Consider the following 25,246-nt stretch of genomic DNA (forward strand, 5'->3'; position numbering starts at 1 on the left):
GTTAATTACGTATATTCAGTCACGCAAAGTAAGGTAACGTATAATATGGTTACATTACTGCAGTGACCAATTTCTAACAATAGCTATTAATCACATTTATATAACGCTATATATGTAGAAACAGTTGCAATAATAGCAACAATAGAGTATCACCATTTGTATAAACATTTCGGTACGTAAACGCTCCTTTTTATACAGTAGTTCTGTGTAAGTTGCTTCAGTTTCTGTTGAGAAACGATTACTGAACTCGTTTCTTATTGTAGGGATTTCGGGGTAATATCGTCGTTATTGTTCAAATGCTTCGAACATTTCGAAGGAGTAATTTTTTATTTTAATCTTAGACCCCGTTACAAGTGTTGACAATTCTACAACAGCGGATAAGAGGCGGATGATCTCTACGTTGTCAACTTCCATCTTAAGGTGAGAGTCTATTGTCTCTGGTTCTGAGGTAAGGTAAAATTAATTGCTCCGCCATTAATGCATACAATTACGATACCTTTAACGTAAGGGACTCGTCGTGCAGATATTTTAAAGATGCAAAAGCAACCTTGGTTAAGCATAAAGGATGCACGCTTTAATTGTTTTAATTTGTTGCTTTACACTCAGAGATGAGCGCAATGATCGTTTCAGCACTCGACGTGCAAGCGAACCATTTTTCCTGTTATTCTTGTTATTATTGTATTCGTTTTGCGTGTCGATATATTTTTTTGGAAGATTCTGTTTGCGTTAATTAAGAAAATATACCGTTTGTATAGGCTTTCACTGTTCGTTGAAAAACGTGTATTTTGGTGCTTTTGTCAAAGTCATCGTACGAAAGAAAACTATAACTCTATAAATAAAATGATGAAACACCCTGTGTATGGTTTCGATACTCAATTGACGACAGTGACGTAGTATTGTTACAAGTGGTGATTCGACAATGTTAACAACATAAAACATGTAGAAGAATGCTTGCTTCCAGAACAATGGCAGAAAGACCATAGATCATCGTGCTTGAATTTATGTTATGATTTATACATTAAGACACCGTGTGGCACATTGACAAATGCCTTTCTTCTTAATTCAAATGAATAAAATGTTTAAAACCGCGTTCGTGAGGAGCGCGTATGTATTTTCTTTCGTCATATCTGACTCGTACCCAAATAAGAAAATATTAACAAACTCTGTTTTCCAACGCCCTGCAATACAATAAGGTACAGATTGCGATTTCGAATTGTCACAGTGGTAACTCAATCGTTGGAAACCATGGCGATTATTCCATTACTCTCTGGGACCCATGTAGCGACGATCTTGGCGCCAGTACTGGTTTCCGTAGCGATTATGAACTCGCTCATCAGTGTACTCAGGCCCGACATCAGCGATCGTGAGAACAGAATCAAGCCAATAAGTGCCGGAGAGATGAAAACCGATTACGATTTCATAGTAGTCGGGGGTGGCGGAGCTGGCGCGGTAGTGGCTAATCGTTTATCGGAAATCGACAAGTGGTCGGTGCTTCTGTTGGAAGCTGGTCCCGACGAACCAGAAATATGCGATGTGCCTTTCGCGTACAACTTTCTGCAGGGAACACCGTTGGATTGGCAATTCAAACCGGAACCCTCGAACGCGTCGTGTCTAGCCATGAAGAACCACCAGTGCACGTGGCCAAGAGGCAAGGTACAGTAGAATCTTTGTTATCTGGTTGGAATTCAAACTGAATCTCGATGAAATGGGTTTGTGATGGATTAGGGACGTCAAATTCTTGTTATTTTTGAGGATTTTGAAATTTTAGTCGGTTAAATTTCAATCTAAATTTGTCAACTTTCCTTGGGATTTGGAACCCTTGGGGGTCTTTTTAACACTCGATAGTAAAGTCGAACTGCTCGTTATGCTATTCCAACTTAGCTATTAGAAACAGAAATTTCAAGAAAATTTTATTAAATAAAATGATGTTTAATTCTGGATCAAATTCTCAACATCGAAACTACTAATGCATATCTCTACGAAATACTGGAATATATTTGAAATTTAAGTGAGTTGGGCCAAGGGGATAATTCATCAATATTTATTAAAAATCACTGTTGATCGAGTAAGTGATTTTATAAATACGAAAATCAAAATGATAGGTTTGATAGTTCTACTAAATACTAAAATATACTTAAAATTAAAGTGGGTTGGGTCAAGGGAATAATTTCAAAAAGAAACCAAGAACACACTGAGTGGTTTGGTATTTCTAATGTCGAGGAATCCTACAAGCCACAATAATAAACCCCCATTTCCATAATTAATGTATATAAAATGAATACACAGTAAAAGATGAACTGACTCGATTGCATTAGAAACATAAACAATAGGAAAAACCTTATATCAAATAAAATGATATTTAATCCTACCCAAAAAACATTCTTCAATCAATTATAAATTATGAAGTGAGTACTTGAATTTGTAACTTGTATTAAAGTTGTTTTTCAAACAAATTCCTTGTCAAAATTAAATTCTCATTGAAATGTTACAGGCACTCGGGGGAACTACTATTCTAAACGGTATGATGTACAGCCGTGGAAACAAGAAAGATTACGACTACTGGGCGGCGCAGGGCAATCCAGGATGGGAACACGACAGCATTTTCAAATACTTCAAGAAATCTGAAGACATGAGGATCGACGAATTCAAAGGATCCTCCTATCACAGCACTGGCGGAGGACTGAGCATCGAACATTACAGATACCGTACACCTATAACTAATCACTTGGTGAACGCTGGTACCGAGATGGGATACGAAATACTGGATGCGAACGCTGGAAAACAAAGTGGATTTATGATATCGCACAGCTTTCTGAGAGACGGGCTGCGTTGCAGTACTGCCAAGGGTTTCCTTCGCCCAGCTTCCAAGAGGGAGAATCTGCATGTCGGTGTACTATCAATGGTGGAGAAGATTTTAATTCGTACAGGCGAGTATTATTAGCCCTTTGACCCTCAAAGGTCACAAATTCTGGAAATAACGCGCCGATCACAGGGGGTCCCAATGACCCCAGCCATGTTTAAACGACTTCCGCGTTGCCAGTATCGTTCCGAACGACTCATAAAAATTCAGGATATTAGTTTAAACCTTTCAGAATGAGAATATCATGGCAAAAAATTTGTATCAAGTTTTCAAAATGGCGAAAAAAATCAGTAAGGAGGCAATGAATGATTCAGTAAAATTGAACGAAACTAAACTAAATGGGACAAAGCTGTCCAGAAATGAACAAAATTAAAGGAACCACAAGGAGCCTCGATAAAACTCAATAAAACTTGATAAAACTGAACGAAACACAAAAGAAACCACTAAAATTGAACAACACTAGTCAAAATTAAACAAAACTGCATAAAAGACAATTAACTGGAACGAAAGTATCCAAACTTGCCCCCAAACTGAACGATTGCCTTTCTTGATTCACAGAAGGGGAGAAGAAAGTTGCATACGGAGTGCAATTCCGTGTGGATGGAGCGCTAAAGGAGGTGAAAGCTAATCGCGAAGTTATCCTATCAGCTGGTTCGCTACAATCGCCGCAACTGTTGATGCTGTCTGGTATCGGTCCCAAGGAACATTTGGAAGAAGTAGGAGTCTCCGTGGTGGTAGACGCACCCGGCGTGGGCCAGAATCTTCAGGACCACGTGGGTGTGGGTGGTTTGACCTACTTGGTGGATCCACCAGCGGACTACAAGGGTGACTATCCTTTCACATACATTCTGCCAGATACTGTTACTCCGCAAGCTGCTGTGGAGTTCGCTGTAGACCACACTGGACCCTTCTACGCGGCATACTTCACCGAAGCTACCGCTTTTGTCAACACCAAGTAAGCTTCTCGCATTATAACATATTTTGCGAATTTTTTAGCACGATAAAAATGGAGAAGTATACTTTTACTTTTTCTCTTTTAATTAGACACATGATTATATCTAGAGACGCGATAGCGTCTCGGCGCCAAGTACATAAAAAATTACACGCCAACGTGTATACTGGTGCTGGCGCTACCACGTATCTTTTACTCGTAAAACTGCGATTCCAACCTAACCCGAAACTTCTGTCATTAATATCCCGTCACGCCTGCTGTATTTTCTAAATCCAAAGGCATCGTATTATACACACATTTAGTGAAACAAACTGTTTTCAGATACGCAGACCCCGCTGACGATTACCCCGACATTCAGTTTCTGATTTCCTCGGATGCCAGCGTCGTTCACGGTTGTCTCAATGCAATTATGCAAATCGAAGACGAATACCACGCGAAGTGGTGCGAGGATATCCTGAAGCAACATTCGTACTCGATCACCCCGCTCAATTTGAGGCCTAAAAGCAAAGGATACATCAAGTTGCGCACAACGGATGTCAATGACCATCCGGTCATCGTTTCCAACTTTTTCCAGGATCCGAATGATATCGAAGTTCTGGTAAGAGAACATAGCACTCGTAAGAAATATATGCTCCAACAAATATAGGACTCCTAATGTTTAAGAACGTGCTAAGATCCATGAATTTTTGAATAATTTCCAAGTTCGATCGGTCGTAAGAGGGTTTCAACAAAAGGAAATTTTAGAAGATTTTTATTCACCGATAGCAAAAATGCAAACTCGTATAATTCGTATATAGCTTATAAGAATTGTATAGAAAAATTTGGAAACGATCATTCGACCGGTCGTAGTAGGTTTAGTGTTAATGTGATGAATTTCTAAATTAACAGATCGAAGGAGCGAAAATTGCACACAAACTGAGCGAGACCCCAACGATGAAGAAATTGAACGCTCGAGCACATCACAACCCTATCAATGCTTGCGCTGGATTTGAGATGATGTCTGACGACTATCTGAAATGCCTCTCCAGATATTTCACAAGGACAATTTATCACGTATGCGGAACGTGCAAAATGGGTCCCGCGAACGATTCCATGGCTGTGGTCGACCCCAGACTGAAGGTGCATGGAGTTAGTGGACTACGTGTGATCGATGCTTCGATCATGCCGAGAGTCACTTCTGGAAACACACAAGCAGCGACGATAATGATCGCTGAAAAGGGCGTTGACATGATTAAGGAAGACTACGGGGTATTGTAAATTTGAATGTGAATGATTAATTTTTTCGTTAAGAATTCGAACGTAAAACGTACATCGCGTGTTATTAACAACTACTGTAAAGGTGTAAATAATGACGGAACCGATATCGTTAAGGACAAAAGAACTGTAAAAATATGATGATGAATAATAATGCGAATGGTTTCTTGGTATAAGAATTGTTGGAGTTTTTGCAAGTATAAAAAATTGTTTTACAATAAGATAATGTTGTGTAATTTTTGTATGCCCTTTTTGGTGAATACATGTTGTGTAGATAAATTTTCAGAGAAATAAAAATTTATTCAATTTAACGTTATGTAATTATTGATTACTTATGACACATTTTTCTGCAGTAAAAGCATACATACAATCAAGTTGTATAATAATGTAGAGGTCTTTAGATAAATTTCAACTATAATTATCACCATGTGACGTAAATATCTCAATATTTATGCGTTCCGTCTTACGCAGTCGTTCAATGTCATTTAGTTCTGTTGTTCGTAGAAAGAGTTTTTCAACTCGCGCTTCTATTTTCGAAAATGGGCGTTTTCAAACACCTCCTTTGAATAATATAAAAGAAACTATCGTTTCTATTCTTCAGGCTGTTGCAATTATTGATACTGCTACATCTCTGGATGACAGTCACATTGTTTCTTTGCTACTAACTTGTCGATCTCGAGTTTAAGGTAAGATTGTTATTTTTCCTCTGCTTCAGTATATAACTCTCTATTTTTCACATTTATCTAGAAACGAATGACCTTGGTTTACAGAAAGTATTCCTTTAATTTGCATAAGTTATCATTGTTCCTTCAAGAATGCAAGTTTTGGCGTTTTTCCGTTATATTTAGAAATAAAATTATAAACGTAATATAAATTGCAATTCACCCAATCCAGATCAAACTCTTTTCGATTATTTCCTTTTCTCGGTAGCGACACAGTTTTGCAGGTAAATCAACTGTGCAAAAAGGAGGATAAAATCAATTTTTAAATTGCAGGTAACTGTAGATAATATTTAAATTTGTATTCGTCGTAGCAATTGTAATGAGTGACTGGCATATTTTTAGTTAAACCGAACAAGTAATGTATATCTTATAGCACAAACAATATATAAAACCCACTGAGCGACCTAAACGGAAATTGTTAAATCGTCGACAGGTAAAATAGCGTATAGCTACTCTGAAATTATCCTAAATTCGGTGAACTTACTTTTTTATTTCTTTTTAATTATAACTTTAATACCTTGACCATGGAAATATTAATATTATTTATCGAAGAAACGACACGTTCAATACAAGAATTCAATGTTGCAGGATAAATAGATTGTAACCTTTATTATCGATTAGGTGTATGGAACGTCACTCATCAATTAATTTCTTTATCAATTTAAAATTTTAACACATTTTCTTTGAACTGCGAAGAAACTTCAACGACCACGATATATTTGATTACTTTGAGTCACAAGTGTGTGAAGAATTGTATGTATAAATTAAATGAAAAATTAAAAAAGGAACACTATACAAACACTAACGCTAAACAATATAGTGGAACGTTTTTCATTTACATTCTTCAATTATTAAAATAACGAATATTGTTTTTCGCGACACCACAGCAACCACAGCAAATGTACAACTGGCGAATAAAATCTAAATTATAGTCTTGGCTGTTTACAGTGATTCGCTAAACATTGGAAATAATGGAGGCTAGTCAGATGCTGTCTGTATTGCGCATAGGGATGATTACTGTTCCGGCGTTCATCTGCTTAGGGCTTTTGAATAACGTGCTTATCCCTCTATTTAGACCTGATATTGCCGATGTTGAAAACAGAGTTGTCCCAGTGTCGCCAAACAATATAAACAGTAGCTATGACTTCATCATAATCGGTGGTGGCGCAGCCGGAGCGGTACTGGCCAATCGTTTATCAGAAAACAGTAACGTGACGGTGCTTCTGGTGGAGGCTGGCCCCGATGAACCGCAAATAGGCGACGTGCCATACGACCTTACGCTCTTACAGAACTCACCCATTGATTGGCAATTTAAAACAGCGGCATCGAACACGTCGTGTTTATCGTTCAAGAATAGGCAGTGTAGTTGGCCACGTGGCAAGGTATAGTAGAACCTTCTACGTCAATACAAAACCTTTGGCAAATATTCAGGGGCACTCTTTCATTATGACCACTTTCGAGGCAATTTTCATGATTTGTTTGCAGTCGAAGTACATGACATAAACTTTTGAAATTTCCATCGTTTATTTACACAATATATTTACTGGGTTAGGTTTAGGTTGAAGGATATGAAAATAATTAAATTTTTATGTTCTACTATAGTATAAATGATTATAAAAAATAAATGATTAGTTTGCGAAATATTTTAAGCAATTCTCTGTAATATTGTCGATGTGGAAAGTGTTTGCAATTTTGCTATGAAGCATTAGAATATCTTCTCCATTACAGACAATTGTTTAAAATATCTGTAGATGCAAACAAATACAGCTATAGCTCCTGAGGGCAAGTCAGAAAAAGAGTATCTCCTTAATCTTCAAATAAACGTTTTCGATTGTGTATCACACAAGTTCCGAACAATTTTTATTATTATCGCAAGGTCCTTGGAGGATCCACTGTACTAAACGCGATGATGTACGTTCGTGGTAACAAGAAAGATTACGACGAGTGGGAGAGCTTTGGTAATCCGGGATGGAACTACGAAAGCGTGTTGCCTTACTTCAAGAAGTCTGAAGACATGAGGATCGATAAATTAAAAGGATCATCCTACCATCAAACCGGTGGACCCTTGACCGTGGAAGAGTTCAGGTACACTTCACCTGTGACCGACTACTTGCTGAACGCGACCACGCAAATGGGATATGAAATTCTGGACGTGAACGGGGCCAAACAAATTGGATTTATGCGCACATTCGGTACTTTAAGGGATGGTCTGCGTTGCAGCACTGCGAAGGCTTTCATTCGACCAGCTTCGAAGAGGAAGAATCTGCAGGTTAGCTTGCTTTCGATGGCGGAGAAGATTCTGATTCGCCAAGGTGAGTATTTACAAATGATAATCATGCACTTCACACAAATTTGTCTCTTTTCAATCTGTTCATCTCTTCTTTTAAATGAAAGTATGTTATCGCACTCAAAATGTTTTTATAATAAATCTTCTGATTTTATAACGAAAATCAAGATCAAAATATGATTCATTAACTTGAGAAAATAAACAAAAATTAAATATTTGATCAACATTTATCGCTGTAGAAAATAGAGAAGAGGCTTAAAGGCTAATAATTGCAATTCAGAGAATTATAATTACCGAATCAAAGAATCTGCTTTCATATTTCTTTTTAATTAAAATTCTAATACTCTCACTATTCAAATATTAATTTCATTTGTTGACGAAGAAACGACACGTTTAAGAATTCGATCGACTGGCTACATGTATCATCGCTCACCAATTCGAATTTTGGACCTTTTACTTCAAACTGCAAGGGAATTTCGACAGTCGCAATTTATTCGATTACTTTGATTCGCAGAAGGAAATACAAGAAGAGCATACGGTGTGCAATTCCGTGTGAATGGAATGCTGAAGGAGGTGAATGCTAATCGCGAGGTAATTCTATCAGCCGGCTCAATACAATCGCCGCAATTGTTGATGCTGTCTGGTATCGGACCCAGAGATCATCTCGAAGAAATGGGTGTACCCTTGGTGCTCGATTCACCAGGTGTGGGTCAAAATCTTATGGATCACGTATCGATGGGTGGTTTGATATACTTGGTGGACCCACCACAGGAATACACGAGTTCCAGACCTTTCACATTGGTTTTAGACCGTACTATTACCCTGGAAACTATATTAGAATTTGCTATAAATCACACTGGACCTCTCTATAGTACGTCATTCGCCGAGGGTACAGGATTCATCAATAGCAGGTGAGTACTTTGGGGGTTACTTAAGGGTGCGGAATAAAAGTACGTTTGCTATCTTCATTTGATTGTTTATAAAGTTTTAAGGGCGAAATTGCAAAATCAGGCCTTAGAGCCGCATCCGCCAAAGTGTAACGAATATATTAAAACCAGAATTATTAGAAAATATTGCTTCTTTGCTTCAATATCCTGGAAAAAAAATCATGCTAGCCTAATCGCCCTGTCATCGTCTCTCCTGGCATTGTTGTATCGCCCTCTCTTTCCTTGTCCCGGAGTTTTCTACTTTTTTCGCAACTGGCGCTGAAGTCAATTCGATATTCTGTTCTGACTCCTGCGCACCTTTAACCCTCCTGTCCTACGGTGGTTTCTAATCACTCATTCACTGCGGTTGAGTCGGATCCGACCTTGCGGTATTACTAATTAAAAAAAACTTCTTTTTTTAAAACTTGACAATTTTTAGGAATATTTTTAAACGTTCTAAAAAAAAAAAAAAAAAAAAAAAAAAAAAAAAAAAAAATTTAATTCATGAAAACGATGCGAAAACTATAGAAAATTTACATTTGACTATGCTTCGTGTTTATTGTAAACTTTGGGAAAGCTCTTATAATATGGAAGGGGGAGATAGAATGAACGCAATAGTACTCGAATAATCGAAACAAGCTTTTCTCCGAATAGCTTTTTCTTAAATAAAAAGTGCATTATGTTTTTTTTCAATCATTACCAACAGTTATTTACAGTAAAATATATAATTTTATTTAAAGTTAGATTCTTTTTTGTCTATTCTTCCTAAAATCAAAATAGAAGAAAGATCTGCCTATATATATATGTATATGTACAGTGGGGATCAAAAGTTTCGGGTCAGGCAGATTTTTGTTCTATTTTGATTTTAGGAGGAGTGAACAAACAAAAGAATTTAACTTAAAATAAAATAAAACATTTTACTGTGAATAAATAAAACTGTTCGTAATGATTAAAAAAACAAAACATTCACTTTTTATTTAACAATATACATATGATTTTTACTCAGTATTTGACACATCATTTTGATGCATTGAATAAATTATTTTCAGATTTGCCAACAAATCAGAGGACTATCCTGACATACAACTGATCGTTTCGACCTCAAGCGGTGAAATTTTCGGATGTCTGAATGTTCTGGGGGATCAACAAACAAATGTCAATTGGAAATGGTGCGAGGAAGTTCTGACTCAAAATTCGTTCGTGTTAAGGCCGCTCGTTACGAGACCTAGAAGCACCGGGTACATCAAATTGCAGACAAAAAATCCCCAAGACCATCCTATCATTGTTTCCAATTACTTCAAGGATCCCCATGACCTCGATGTTATGGTAATGAATTTGATCAATTATTTATTAACGATAAGAAGCTGATGAGAACAAATACAGTTTTTATTCATTAAATTTGGGACTTTGGGAAAAAAGGATACTTCGTAATTAAATTAGTTTTGGATCTATATCTGTGCATGGTTAAAATAAATTTCGAGCAGTAACTAAGTTTGATAGTGAATATATTAATAATGAATGTTGATTTTTAAAAATGTAATACTGACACCTAATCGATCGAATAATTCTATAAAGAGGATATATTTTTTGAAACGTAAACGATATACAAAGAACATTAAAGTACGTCAGGGAGATAGCAGAACCTCCAAAGAATGCGATAATGATAATTACTGATTATTAGAGGTGTGCGGGATTCCCGTAAAATGTCCGAGATTCCCGAGAATATTCGGGATTCTCGAGTTTATGCGGGATGTCGAGTTGATTCGGGATTACCGAGAATACACGAGATCCCGCAAAAATCCGGGATTCCCGGGAATGTACGGGATATAGAATAATATCTGGGATTTCCGAAAGTGTTGTTATTCTTGAAAATTTCAGCAATCCGAATGTACGGGATTTCGAAATTCCCGGGAATCCCGAACATTTACGGAATCTCGAAATTCTCGGGAATCCCGGAAATTCACGGGAATCCCGGATGTATTCGGGATTCTGAAATTCTCGGGATTCCATCCCGATCCCGGGAGGAATTCCCGTCCCGACCGGGATCCCGCACACCCCTATTGATTATATTTAGCTTGAAGATGTGTTAACATCTATGAATTTTTAATTGTAACAGGCAGAGGCAGCGAAGATCATCCACCAAATAACCCAGACCCCATTGATGCAGACGTTGAACACTCGTATGCACTTTAAGCCCGCGCCAGATTGTGCGAAATTCGAGGTCTTGTCAGATGACTATTACAAATGCCTCGCTATGCAATTTACGAGGACAATTTATCACCCGAGTGGAACATGCAAAATGGGACCAGCGAATGACACGATGGCTGTGGTCGACGCCAGACTGAGGGTGCATGGAGTTAGTGGATTACGTGTAGTCGACACTTCGATCATGCCCAGGATCACTACTGGGAACACGAACGCACCGACGATTATGATCGGTGAAAAAGCATCCGACATGATCAAGGAAGATTGGCAAATTTAAATGATTACACAGTATAATGGTAGACGATGTATTAGTGAAGTAAAAATATATTGGACTTAGAGATGCATCTTTTAATCGAGTAATACGTTTATACTGTTCGATATTTTTTATTAATAAAAATCAAACTATCCTTACGAAATGTAGTTTCTTTCAAATATATAACCCTATCGGGAAGCAACTAATAAAATCTTACATTGGTGGGAGTACGTATGCTTCGTGCAGTAAGCACAATAGTTTGTCGGCGACATATTTTTCTGCAATTTGCTGATAACACCTGAATAACTGAAACGAACCATTAGCATGTAAACGGTGGTCGTTATTGCAAGTAAGTAATACAACGGAAAATGTCACGTTTGTCAAGGACGTACTAATCGATATCTACTGAAATATTTGTTCGGGTCTCGAACGTGATAAGTAAAAATTCAGTATAATAATAAGTATTTTCAACGAGGATAAAAGTTTGTTTCAAAACTATCCTAATCTATATAATCTAACATTTGGCGTGACACTCATTTTTCGAACCTCATTAAAATTCACATAACATTCAGTAACACCACAACTTTAGAAATAATTTCTTTAGTACCTCGGTGCACCTGTTAATAAATCATCTTTCAAACGATATTAAATATAATATACATCTAACACTTGAACTTTAGAAATAATTTTTCTGGTAGCTCAGTAAAAAACCTTGTCACCCACATGTGGTGTTAATAAATCATCTATCGATACACCGTATCAGACCGTATTAAATGTAACCCACGTCTTTGTTTCTTCACAGTAATCGCCTAACCGCTGAAAACAAGATGGACATCCTTACTCCATTCTTTGCGGTGCGATTTTTCATAAATTTAGTTTCGACATTGATCAGTGTGGGCATTGTATTTTTCTTCGTCCCTATATTCCGACCCGACATTGTCGATCTTGAGAACAGAGTGAGGCCAGTAATTACACAGGAAATACAAAGTAGTTATGATGTAATCATAATCGGGGGTGGCTCAGCTGGATCCGTACTGGCCAATCGTATAACAGAAGACGCAAATGTGTCGGTGCTTTTGTTGGAGGCTGGGACCGATGAACCAGCGTACACCGATGTTCCTCTACTCTATGTAACTGCGCAGAACACACTGTTGGATTGGGGATTTAGGTCCGAACCTTCGACCACGTCCAACTTCGCCATGAGGAACCATCAGAACTATTGGCCACGAGGCAGGGTACAGTAGAATCTTCTTCATTTTGTGGTGGCACCATAGATTCCACTAATACCATAGATAGTTCCATTAGATTTTATATTTCTACGCAGGAATTTTATTTCTGCATACTCACTGTATAATTTATACGTAAAAATTAATTCTGTTACGCTATGATACCTCAAAAAAGATAACAATAATAATTACAATTGATATAAGCGTTCTAAATACCTTTCGTACAAAGTTAAATCTATGTTTCATAGAACACTGTGTATGTTGATGAACTATCTCCTTAAAAAATTCTGTCTTAGAAAAAGCTAATCCTAATTTCAAGTGATAGAATGAACAAAAAAAAAGAAAGCTGGATAATTATGCATCAACCCAAAAGTTTGTTCGTTGCAATCCCTTAGGCACTAGGTGGAAGCAGCGTAATAAACGCGATGCTATACATTCGCGGTAATAAGAAAGATTACGACGAGTGGGAGAACCTTGGTAATCCAGGATGGAAGTACGAAAGCGTGTTGCCTTACTTCAAGAAGTCTGAAGACGTGAGGATCGATAAATTAAAAGGATCATCCTACCATCAAACCGGTGGACCCTTGACCGTGGAACAGTTCAGGTACCGTTCACCTGTGACCGAGTACTTGTTAAAAGGCGTCACCGAAATGGGATACGAGGAAAAGGATGTAAACGGAGCCAGTCAAACAGGAGTTACGTACTCGCACGGTACGGTGAGGGATGGACTTCGTTGCAGTACCGCGAAGGCCTTTATACGACAGGCTTCGAAGAGAAAAAATTTGCATGTCAGCCTTCTGTCGTACGTGGAGAAGATCTTGGTGCAGGATGGTGAGTATGCATGATGTTTTTATTGCTATCACTGTTTTCAATTTGTTAATAGATACTATACAAGGATAAATTTCTGTTGTGGACATATATTAGGTTGTCCCAAAAGTTTCTTTCATTTTATTAATAAGTAATACATACACAATATTTTATGTGTAATGTAACATTATTGAATTGCGTACGATTCATTTTGCTCCATTATTGTTACAACATCAACATCTAAGAAATTAGATTGTCTATTTCTATAAACACAACCGCACAAAATAGTTGAGTGTAAATTAAGAAAGAAACTTTTCGGACAACCTAATAAATACACGAATAACCAAGCATATACAGAATTAATTACTTAGTTGAGATAACTAAAAATAAACAATAATTAAATTTTAAACTTATTTCTCCTTTGCAGTTAACATAGTGCAGTATTAATGATAAATAGCTGGTGTGTGTATTGTGTTACAAGCCTGTCACACAATAATAACGTTATCTTTTTAAAGAGATTTTTTTCAGGCACTAGCATTAGCTAAGTAATATCTGCTAAAACGCAACAGTGCAAACTGAAGTCATAATAATTAATAATAATTGCAACAAGAAAGTTGTTTAATTATAATTATTAGCAATGGATTTACTCCTCTTAAAAAATATATTTTTGCGATAATATTTTATCGTCAAAATTTTCTTGTTTACTTTATGAAAAAGCCGTACTCAATGTATGATTATAAATATAAAGAGAAGGTATCTATATATCTTACTAAAATTACCGTTAACTCATTTTTTTTTTAAGTGGACTTATTCCATTTTCAAATATAACAGCTCAAACATACAGTGGGTGTAGAAAGTATTCGTACACCGATAAATTTCCAAAAAAACTGTGTAAAATTGTAATTTATTAACTTATTTCGTACAAACAATGACATTCTACATATTCTCGGAAGTCTCTAAGATAGATGTAGTCCAAACAACATTTACTAGTTAATATAATTTGTGAAATTAACAAGAAAAAAACAATTAATCGATAGAAATGTTGAAGCAATAAGTATTCGCACAACTGTTTAAAAGTACTTTACTAGAAATTTGATGTCTTCTAATTCGCAAGGAGCAATAAACTAATGTGTTTACGTTACAAACTCTACTGTAAATGGTTCGTCATAAGAATCGTACAAATACTTATTGCTTCTATACTTTTACCCACTTCTCGCATTTTTTTGTTAACTTCACAAATTATATTAACACATTGAATGCCAGACAAATATACTGATTAATAGATTCTGCTAAAATGAAATATTATTTAAACTACTGGAGACTGCATAATCAAACATTAATCGTCGTATTTATTTTTGTAACTTCATAAAAATTCATGAATTTCGTTTAATTTCATTCCCTTTGATGGTTGACTTTCAGAATTAATTTTTTTTTAGTTCTTCAGTGAAAAGCCGTCATATACAGTCACCCGTATATGGGTGACATGGCGATCAACGTGTTAACTAGTAAATGTTGTTTGGACTACATCTATCTTAGAGACTTCCGAGAATATGTAAAATATCATTGATCATAAAAAAGCAAGTTAAGAAACTACAATTTCACACAAAAGTTTTCATTCACGAAGGAAATAATAAATATTATTTCCTATTATACATATCCACTGCAGCTGTATACATTGAAATGACCAAAAGAAGGTCTCTAAAACAACTGCAACATAAATTTAACCTTTTCCATTCTATTTTTCCTACCTAGATCGCGGCAGAACTTGACCACTATCTATTCATCTAACTTAATGTACAGGTGGAAAAACAAAAACCGCATACGGGGTACAATTTCGACAAGGTAAAATACAGAAGGAGGTGAAAGCCACTCGCGAGGTCATATTATCAGCTGGTGCGATACAATCGCCCCAACTGTTGATGCTATCTGGAATCGGACCCAAAGATCATTTAGGAGCAATGGGGATTCCAGTGGTACATGATTTGCCAGGTGTAGGTCAAAATCTTCGGGATCAAGCAGCGATGGGTGGCATGACTTACTTGGTGGACCCACCAGAGGATTATAAGAGCACAAAACCTTTCACGTTCTCTTTTCCACTTGATCTTACTCCACAGACGGGGATGGAATTCATTGAGAAACAGAGTGGACCCTATTACACTGCTCTAGTCGAGAGTATGGCGTTTGTTAATACCAAGTAAGTACTTTGGAGTCCTGTTCCAAGTTCGACACGTTTTGCATTTGTTTGGGTTCTTTTTTGATTGTAATGCTACAGAAAATCTTGAATAATTCCAATGGAGAAAAATGAACGAATACAATAATGTCTGAGTAACTGAACACTATGCAATGTCTATTCATTTTACGCTTCGTGTAGAAAAGCTGCATCGCTATTTTCCCTGAGTCTGAAACTCGTATTTTACACTGAATTGGTGAAATAATTTTCCACGAATACGAAATATGAAATAATTGACTCGTCACTTTACGTTTTTCGCATCGAGTGGCCAACAACTGGGAAAACAAGAACCATCTGTGTTGATCACTGTTCACGCCAAAGTTTGCTTACTAACGAGGCAATTTTAATTGTGTTTTCAGGTACGCGAACGCGTCAGAGGACTTTCCTGATATTCAATTATTCATCATCCCCACTCATGACGCTGTGCACGGTTGTTTCGGGGCGCTTTTGTCGTTTGAAAAGCATTTCAACAAAGAATGGTGCATAGATATGCAGACCCGACCTTCATACTGGGTCATACCGCTTCTCTTAAGACCTAGAACCAAAGGACACATCAAATTGCGGACGAAGAAGTCAGAGGACCATCCAATCATTGTTTATAATTACTTCGAAGATCCTTACGACCTCGATGTTCTGGTAAAAGACTAATTAACACGTTCACTGCCAGACTAATACTCTTGAAAATTTCTACTGTGATTAAATTTTGTTTACAGGCTATTGGAAACTGTGTAATGAAACATTTATTGTGGTATTTAGTTTTGTAACTTCATTAAAGTTCAAGTATTTTATTTAAATTCATTTTCTGTGACACTTAACATTCAGAATTAATTTTCGTAGTTTTTCAGTGAAAATCACTGTCACCCATATACGGGTGACGTGGCGATCAACGTGTTAAATATTTAAAAATAAATTCCAAGTTGAGAAACTTGAGGGGTTAAACCACATTATCCACCCTAATTTTTAGGTTTTTCAACTAGAAAATCATTTTTTAATTTTTTTTTTCATTTTAATAAATTATTTAACATGTAGCTATGTACACATCTGATGAAAGTACTTCTATACAGTAGAAATATTCTAATGGAATAGAAATAGAAACATTTCCCATGTATGTGAAAAGTATAAACTATGACAAATATTTATTAAGAATGTTCACGATTTTTAATTACAATAGGTAGAGGGAGCGAAGATGATCCAAGAACTGAGCAAGACTCCGACAATGAAAAAATTGAACGCTACAGCGCATTTGAACCCCGTCAAAGAGTGCTCGTCATACGAAACGTTATCGGATGACCATTTGAAATGCCTTGCTAGACATTACACAGAAACAATCTATCATCCCATTGGGACATGCAAAATGGGACCAGCGAACGATTCCATGGCTGTGGTGGATCATAGATTAAGGGTTTACGGGATTAATGGACTACGAGTGATCGACGCTTCGATCATGCCAACGATGCCCTCTGGAAATACAAATGCACCGACGATTATGATCGCTGAAAAGGCTGCTGACATGATCAAGGAGGACTGGAAACAGAAATGAATATTGTACATTGTGAACAATGCGAATTAAAATAATACCAAAATTGTAACGAAACCTTTATTTTGTCGTATAGATTTCCTATTCCTTAACGGACTTACGTCGCCTCCTGTATGAAATTACCATTTTTATCATATGGGATGTTTATAGTAACTTTTGGTGTAAATAAAGTAATTTTAGTAGTTTTTTAACAATAAAACAAAAATTTGACAGAGAAATTAATTGGCTTTCGTACTTTTCACCAGAAATTATTGTATAATACTGAATATTCCAGCAAAATAAAGCATAATTTTTGCTAATTACAGAACATTTCAGCATTATATGTACGAATACTGAAAAATACAGAATGCTCCAACATCATACAGCGTTATACACAGTTTCATACCATAATTCGTACTGTGTAAATGAACGAAACACGTCGGCCGTTAATTTGCAATAACTGTATGCTATAATAATGATTCATGAAGAGCCAGGGTTCATCCGCATATAAATTAAATTACCTTCAATTTAAACTTGGAATCAAGCGAATCGGATAAAAATTCGATGAGCTATGCGCCTCGGCAATTTGTAAAACGTGGTCTTGAGAGTAATGCGTTCGGTTGTAAAAAGCCTAAGATTGTGTATATTCGTGTTTGTGTAAAGATAATCTGCGATTCCGGGAACATACAGTAGACCTTAAGACTCTCTAAAGAGCTGCTGTTTTTTTGTATATTTTGTAATTTTCGTTGTTTTTTTCAAGTTCAGCAGTTCCATAAATTTCAGAACAGCTGAGTAACCTCCTTAAACAATACGACAGGTATATATAAGACTGCTTCGATTGATGTCAAACCAGAATTCAAATGTCTTTTTACGGGTGACTACGTTTACTACATCAAGTGGTTAAAAACCACTAAGGTTAAGGGATTCCATTTGAATCTTTGAAGAAAAGAAGAGAAGTCGATTTTTTGGACCTGCTAGACCAGATTCCCTCCTTCAAGTAAGAATCTGTTATTTTATCTTCTATCCTTTTCTTTTCTATACTTATTTTGTTCTTTACTTTACTGCACAAAATTATAGTAGGTATAGCGAGATAAAAGAAACAGCACATTAAAAGTAGTAAACAGGAAAACTGTGTAACAACGACGCGATACTAAGTTATCTATCCCATTAAAAATGTATACAATTAAAAACCGAGCAGCCTATTAACGCATGTACATCATACGTAAAAAAATGTGACCATTTGTTATCTCTAACTGAGTTTCCCACACTTAAATGCCGTACATGTTTAAGGCTGAACGAGTTGTAAGTCATAAATACTGGAAGTTCTTTATACAGACAACGCGAATCTTGTGTTTGAAGTAAGAGGTAAGAAACTCCGAATCCTGTATTTGAAGTAAGAATCCTAAAATTGATCGAATTTTTCAAAACAAAAATTGCGAAAATTGATTTAAGTGCTCTTAAACTAGGGGTGTGCGGGATCCCGGTCGGGAATTCCTCCCGGGATCGGGATAAAATCCCGAATATATCCGTGATTCCCGAGAATTTCGAGATCCCGTACATTCGGATTGTTGAAATTTTCAAGAATAACAACACTTTCGGAAATCCCAGATATTATTCTATATCCTGTACATTGTCGGGAATCCTGGATTTTTGCGGGATCTCGTGTATTCTCGGGAATCCTGCATAAACTCGAGAATCTCGAATATTCTCGGGAATCCCGGATATTTTCGGGAATCCCGCACACCCCTATATTAAACATTTCTCGGATCTACGCTTTTCTCATCGATAAACATTATTTGAACTCACAACGAACGTGCTTACAGAGGACACGTTCGTTTCATGTATCCTGCGTTAGTTTTTCTTTACATCGCGACAGTTTCAAGCTAATGAAATCTAATGAAGCTAATGAATCTTTCATAACATCGTAGCAAGTCGTAGCAAATGAAATCACGGTTAACGGTTTTGCGTTTTTACAGCCAGCGCCGAATTATTGAGATCGAGATGGACGTCCTTAGTACATACTACGCGTTGCGAGTATGGACGATTTTAGCGCCGACAGCCCTTGGCATTATTCTTTTACTAGCAAATATTCCTCTATTCAGGCCCGATATTATCGATCGTGAGAACAGAATAAAATCGATACCTCCTTCAGAGATTAAAGACAGCTATCATTTCATTATAATCGGGGGTGGTTCAGCTGGCTCGACATTGGCTCATCGTTTAACAGAAGACAGAAACACGACGGTGCTTCTGTTGGAGGCTGGCAACGATGAACCACCGGTAACCGACGTGCCTTTCATGTATGAGGTTATACTGAACACGCCTATAGATTGGCAATTTAAAACGGAACCAACGAACAAGTCGTGTCTGGCAGAGAAGAACCACCAGATCGTTTGGTCCAGAGGCAAGGTACAGTAGAACATCCATTGTAGGTAGATTAAAAGAGTACTCTTTTCTTTTTGGTCAAACAATACATTTTTTTTCCATACATTTTTGCTGTTTAAGATTTTGAATATACTTCCATAATATAATAACTAGGGGTGTGTGGGTTCCCGGTCGGGACGGGAATTCTTCCCGGGATCGGGATGGAATCCCGAGAATTTCAACATTCCGAATACATCCGGGATTCCCGTGAATTTCCGGGATCCCGAAATCATTCGGGATTCCCGAGAATTTCGAGATCCCGTAAATGTTCGGGATTCCCGGGAATTTCGAAATCCGGTACATTCGAATTGCTGAAATTTTCAAGAATAACAACACTTTCGGAAATCCCAGATATTATTCTATATTCCGTACATTCTCGGGAATCCCGGATTTTTGCGGGATCTCGTGTATTCTCGGGAATCCCGAATCAACTCGAGATCCCGCATAAACTCGAGAATCCCGAATTTTCTCGGGAATCCCGCACATCCCTAATAATAACCCTTTGACTGCGAAGGGGGTATGTATAATATATACGCCCTCGAGAAATGGACTCGGAGAAATATTTATATTCGTTAAATCCATTTCTAGAAAATATCAGCCTATAGGAGGCGATGAGACGAAGCTTTTTTATATTTACAGTTTATTCATAGGACGGTTAGTTTCGAAAATAAAAATTGAGAAGTTAGAAGTTTCCTGCAAACCTTGAATTTCAGGAAAGAGGTCTTTGAAGTTTGAATGTTTATCTATTAAACTAAACGTCGTATGAAGAAACTGTAAATATGAAAAAAGTCTCGTTTTGTCGTTCTCTATACGGTGAAATTTTCGTTAAATTCGATTGTTTAACTGTTGTTTTTCCTTCTTTAAAGTACATGTTTCGCCGTTTAGAAAATGAAACGAGCTTTCGGTTAAGTTTCAATTCTTTTTCAATATCTATGCAAATATAAATATGCATAAACATACACAGTTTAGAGTTTTGTAAACAGAAATATTGCGATTATCGAGGTTCCATTGGCCTAGAGACGAAATTTCCTAGATATTTACACCGCTATTCGTTCTTTAGTCAACATGCTTAATAAAGTAACAATTGTTAAAGTTAATATTTGACGAGAAAATATGAAATTTACCAGGCCCTGGGAGGAAGCAGTGTGATAAACGGGTTGATGTACAGTCGTGGCAATAGAAAGGATTACGACTACTGGGCGGAGCAGGGTAATCCAGGATGGGATCACGAGAGCATCTTCAAGTACTTCAAGAAGTTCGAAGACATGAGGATCGATGAATTCAAAGGATCACCTTACCACAGTACCGGTGGTCCCCTAACCATAGAACACTATAGATATCGTACACCTATAACTGACTACTTGCTGAAAGCAGGCACGGAAATTGGCTACAACATCTTGGATTATAACGGAGCTAAACAAACAGGATTCGCTCCCTCGCAAGCTACGTTGAGGGATGGTCTGCGTTGCAGCACTGCGAAGGCTTACATTCGATCAGCTTCGAAGAGGGAGAATCTGCATGTTAGCCTACAATCTTACGCGGAGAAGATTTTGGTACGTGAAGGTGAGTATGCGTGCTGCTATTACTTCTATCACTCTTTCGAAAACCTTCCATTTAGATCTGGTAACAAGTCTTGTAAGTTGTAATCTATCTAACTCGACGCTCTACATCTTCCTATACCCTTTTTCCTCGAAACGAACGCAAGGAGATTCACGAGTGAGTGTGGTATATTTGTTTATTTTACAACTTCTAACTTGGGAAAACTGTAAATATCGGAGTGTGAACAGTGTTGTTTACTTTACATGAAACGGTATTCAGCGACATTGTAGATGTAAATCCCATAATTTGGACTCAAAGTATACACAGAACAATATTTTCTTAACGAAGTTATGAACTCTGACTAGGACGTGTGTGGGCAGATCTAAGATAAAAATATGATTCTTTCAGGATAAAGAAACTACAACCCTTGTTGGAGATTATATTTCTTCGTTATAGCTTCATAGGTGAAACACCTTGGAAGGTAGCCTGCAAAATAACCAGAATATAAACTTGACCTTTTCCATTCCCTTTTTTCTCGACTGAACTTATAACACAGACATACGTCGTCCTCAAGTTATTCGACTATTTGTACTTGCAGAAGGGGGCAAGAAAATTGCATACGGAGTGCAATTCCGTGTGGATGGAGCGCTGAAGGAGGTGAAAGCTGATCGCGAGATTATTCTATCGGCTGGTGCGATACAATCTCCGCAATTGTTGATGCTGTCTGGTATCGGTCCTAAGGAACATTTGGAAGAAGTAGGAGTGCCCGTGGTGCACGATTTGCCAGGGGTGGGTCAACATCTTATGGATCACGTGGCGATGGGTGATTTAACGTATTTGGTGGATCCACCAGAGGACTACAACGGTTCTCAACCTTTCACATTTATTGTACCAGAGAATATTAACCCAACGACAGCCTTAGAATTCAACGTTCAGCATAAAGGACCTTTTTACTCATTGGCAACCGCTGAGTCGTTGGCGTTTATCAATACCAAGTAAGTATTCTGGAGATCTATCACAAGCCAGGCGTCGAAGGCTCAAGCTTTGGAATTGATTAGGTTTTAATATTTATTTAGTTTAAATATACGGGGTACGTGCAATTAACGTCGGAGAGAATTCTATTTCAATTCATATAACCACAGCCATCTAATGACAACAATTAAACCTAATATAAGATTACGTAAAACAAAGAAAATTCTATTCCAATTCATTATTTATGATAACACGACAAGTAGAAATATGTTAACTCAATGTTAACGTGCGCGCACGAATAGGTCACGAATATCTATGCAAACAAAAATAAACAGTCTTTAAAAAAACATTCAAGTATATCAATGGTTAGCCTTCGTTCATTAGACTAAGATAAAATTTTTGTATTAACATATCGTGTTTGTTTCACTTTCAGATATGCGAACGCGTCGGAAGATTACCCTGACATACAGTTTTTCATTTCCGCATTTTTCGATTATTCTCACTCCTGCCTCGATGGGCTTTCGCACGCGGAAAATAAGTTCTATGGGGAGTGGTGTTCGAGTATGTTTAATCGGCATTCGTACTGGATCAAGCCAGTCGTAATGAGACCCAAAAGCAGGGGTTACATCAAGTTGCGCTCGAAGGATCCGAATGATCATCCGATTATCGATCCTAATTACTTCGACGATCCTCATGACATCGATGTCTTGGTAAGAAAACTTGACAAATTCAATAATTACAAATAGAACGTGATAAGTACTCTGCGAATGTTTATGCATTTATGTATAATATATATTATATACATTATATTATATTATATATATCATATATATATTAATCTACATAAAAATGAAACTTGGATGGCAGTGACTAAACCGGGAGATAAAAGAATATTAGACACAAAGTGGGCCTATACAAAAAAATCAGAATAGCCGATAGCAAAAATGCAAACTCGTATAATTCATATATAGCTTATAAGAACTGTATAGAAAAATTTGGAAACGATCATTCGACCGGTCGTAGTAGGTTTAGTGTTAATGTGATGAATTTCTAAATTAACAGATAGAAGGAGCGAAGATTGTCCATCAACTGAGCGAAACCCCAACGATGAAGAAATTGAACGCTCGAGCGCACATAAATCCTGTCGACGAATGTTCGTCATTCGAGTTCATGTCGGATGACTTTTTGCGATGCCATGCTAGGTATCACACGATGACGTATAATCATGCATCAGGGACATGCAAAATGGGTCCCAAGGAAGATTCCATGGCTGTGGTCGATTCCAGACTAAGGCTGCACGGTGTTTCTCGACTAAGAGTGATCGACACTTCGATTATGCCTAGGCTCACTACTGGGAACACGAACGCACCGACGGTTATGATCGCCGAAAAGGGTGCTGATATGATCAAAGAAGATTGGGGAATAAAGAACTAGTTTCCGCAAAGCCTTTTTTAAATTAAAAATAATCACCGCCCAATTAAGTATGATTAATTTGACTAAACTCTAAAATGGTCCACAAAACCGTCCCATTTTACGTGGCACGCCTACAATGTATCACGATTGAAAACTATCCACAACCACCACGAGACTTTCCTCCACCAAGCCAGCCGGTGTTGTGCTCCATGCACACATATATCCGAAATGTGAACCGCGACATGCTTCACTTCCTCGGTTAAACTAGCATAACTCGCTGGTCGGGTAACCGAGTGGTGTCTGAAAGAAGGAGACCAGTAATTGTATAATAAACGTGGATTGTTACAGTAGTGGCAGGTAAGGCGCGAGGCAACGCCGAAACTAACGCATTGCTTTCGTTCCGTCTCGTATCTACCATTCTTTTTTGTTCCATCTCTTTTTTCCTCCCCGCGTGCAAATTTTCAAACTCCAGAGACTCGTTGTTTGTTTCGCGACTATTATTATAAGCCAAAGTACAGGTTCTATCGCGACACCGTTAATTCATGCAACGTCCACCATCAGAGGTCGATGCCTATCGAGAGTAAAAGTCCGTTTTCGATATCGACCACCTGGTATCGTCGATCGAACGGACATGCAAAAGTAAAGGGAATTTCGCGATCTGTTTGTTGTGCCAGTGCGAGCTCCAATGGCTGGTTAATTGGTGAAGTTAAATCGGCGCTCGATGGTGCTTACATAAGTGAGACGAGTAAAAGTTCGGGAGATGGTACGGATATTGTTACGCGGGATTTCTTAAACGGTGGTTCGTGTATTGTAATCGCTGCGCAGAAGATGTTCAGGTAATTGACCACGCTTTGATGCAATTTCATTTTTTTATACTTCGCGAAACGCCATGCAGACAGACATTTTTACTACTTCCTTGGTTTCCAATAGTGTTTCGTGTTTGCGGTGTGTTTGAACGAGTAACGATTTCGGAATTGGAAGAATGTAGGTCCGCATATGCGTGGAATTAGCTTCGTAATAATTATTGCATATGCACGAAGAAGACTACGTTCGTATTATTTTTTGTGTGATTAAAATTTAATCACTTCTCAGGCTTTCTAAATCTAGAAATATTTATTTACATCAGAGAAAATTAAAGTATGAATACCTTTTGCAATGTTTCAGGAATTAAGCAAATTTAGTCGTAGCTAAATTCCGGTTGAACTTTCTTTCTTGAACATTATGATTAAAGATAGACATTTTCTTTGCTCCCCATAAATTTTTCTTTATGCAACCTTCAAACGCGGAGATAACTTTAATAATGAATTGTGACGTCATCGTAGGAGAGTACATCAGCCTAAGAGTATTGAAATATAAATAAACTATTTTCTAGAAAATTTTAAACCGTGCAAGTATCTTTCGAGGCTATAAAAGTCTTCGAGGCTACTTTCAGTTTTCAAAATTGTTACGTATTCCTACGCAACAGTCAAAATTTCTCACGATGTGTTTCATCGTAATACTGTCCGACGAAAGTAGAAACATCACTTTCACTCCGTAATTTTCATCACAAAATCGCGAGGAATTGTTGAAACGTTAACTTGTTTCAGTTAGCAGAATTATTTTGATTTTGTAATCGTAGTTTACAGGAAGGTAAAGTTCTCCACGGCTAGCATTAACGAAC

At 37.3% G+C, this 25,246-nt stretch overlaps 4 protein-coding genes across 5 annotated transcripts in view; 3 read left to right on the forward strand and 1 right to left on the reverse strand.

Moving 5' to 3' along the window:
• Positions 1 to 25,246, reverse strand: part of LOC128890177 (flotillin-2) — a 158,575-nt gene that overhangs the window by 37,516 nt on the left and 95,813 nt on the right. The gene's annotated exons all lie outside the window — the stretch shown is intronic.
• On the forward strand, positions 220 to 3,535 carry LOC128890186 (glucose dehydrogenase [FAD, quinone]-like). Its single transcript, XM_054148468.1, has 4 exons — positions 220 to 273; positions 342 to 420; positions 1,223 to 1,653; positions 2,492 to 3,535. The coding sequence occupies exons 3-4, from the start codon at positions 1,246 to 1,248 to the stop codon at positions 2,939 to 2,941; spliced, it is 858 nt and encodes a 285-aa protein (XP_054004443.1). The 5' UTR covers positions 220 to 273; positions 342 to 420; positions 1,223 to 1,245; the 3' UTR covers positions 2,942 to 3,535.
• LOC128890164 (glucose dehydrogenase [FAD, quinone]-like) lies at positions 12,272 to 17,477 on the forward strand. The gene is made up of 5 exons (XM_054148421.1): positions 12,272 to 12,694; positions 13,081 to 13,516; positions 15,293 to 15,686; positions 16,082 to 16,358; positions 16,894 to 17,477. The coding sequence occupies exons 1-5, from the start codon at positions 12,287 to 12,289 to the stop codon at positions 17,260 to 17,262; spliced, it is 1,884 nt and encodes a 627-aa protein (XP_054004396.1). The 5' UTR covers positions 12,272 to 12,286; the 3' UTR covers positions 17,263 to 17,477.
• Positions 18,522 to 23,936, forward strand: LOC128890163 (glucose dehydrogenase [FAD, quinone]-like). Its single transcript, XM_054148420.1, has 6 exons — positions 18,522 to 18,603; positions 19,215 to 19,647; positions 20,790 to 21,225; positions 21,800 to 22,196; positions 22,607 to 22,883; positions 23,236 to 23,936. Exons 2-6 carry the CDS (start codon positions 19,240 to 19,242, stop codon positions 23,605 to 23,607), a joined length of 1,890 nt encoding a protein of 629 aa, XP_054004395.1. The 5' UTR covers positions 18,522 to 18,603; positions 19,215 to 19,239; the 3' UTR covers positions 23,608 to 23,936.

Source organism: Hylaeus anthracinus, unplaced genomic scaffold, assembly GCF_026225885.1.
Source record: "Hylaeus anthracinus isolate JK02 unplaced genomic scaffold, UHH_iyHylAnth1.0_haploid 12000, whole genome shotgun sequence".
Classification (NCBI taxonomy): Eukaryota; Metazoa; Arthropoda; class Insecta; order Hymenoptera; family Colletidae; genus Hylaeus; species Hylaeus anthracinus.

Bases quoted from the DNA above. Each gene is read 5' to 3' on its own strand.
- LOC128890186 (XM_054148468.1), top strand. From the start codon at position 1,246: ATGGCGATTATTCCATTACTCTCTGGGACCCATGTAGCGACGATCTTG. The intron at 1,654-2,491 runs GTACAGTAGAAT...GAAATGTTACAG, and splicing joins GCACGTGGCCAAGAGGCAAG to GCACTCGGGGGAACTACTAT.
- LOC128890164 (XM_054148421.1), top strand. From the start codon at position 12,287: ATGGACATCCTTACTCCATTCTTTGCGGTGCGATTTTTCATAAATTTA. The intron at 12,695-13,080 runs GTACAGTAGAAT...GCAATCCCTTAG, and splicing joins ACTATTGGCCACGAGGCAGG to GCACTAGGTGGAAGCAGCGT. The intron at 13,517-15,292 runs GTGAGTATGCAT...CTTAATGTACAG, and splicing joins GAAGATCTTGGTGCAGGATG to GTGGAAAAACAAAAACCGCA.
- LOC128890163 (XM_054148420.1), top strand. From the start codon at position 19,240: ATGGACGTCCTTAGTACATACTACGCGTTGCGAGTATGGACGATTTTA. The intron at 22,197-22,606 runs GTAAGTATTCTG...TTTCACTTTCAG, and splicing joins TTGGCGTTTATCAATACCAA to ATATGCGAACGCGTCGGAAG. The intron at 22,884-23,235 runs GTAAGAAAACTT...CTAAATTAACAG, and splicing joins CTCATGACATCGATGTCTTG to ATAGAAGGAGCGAAGATTGT.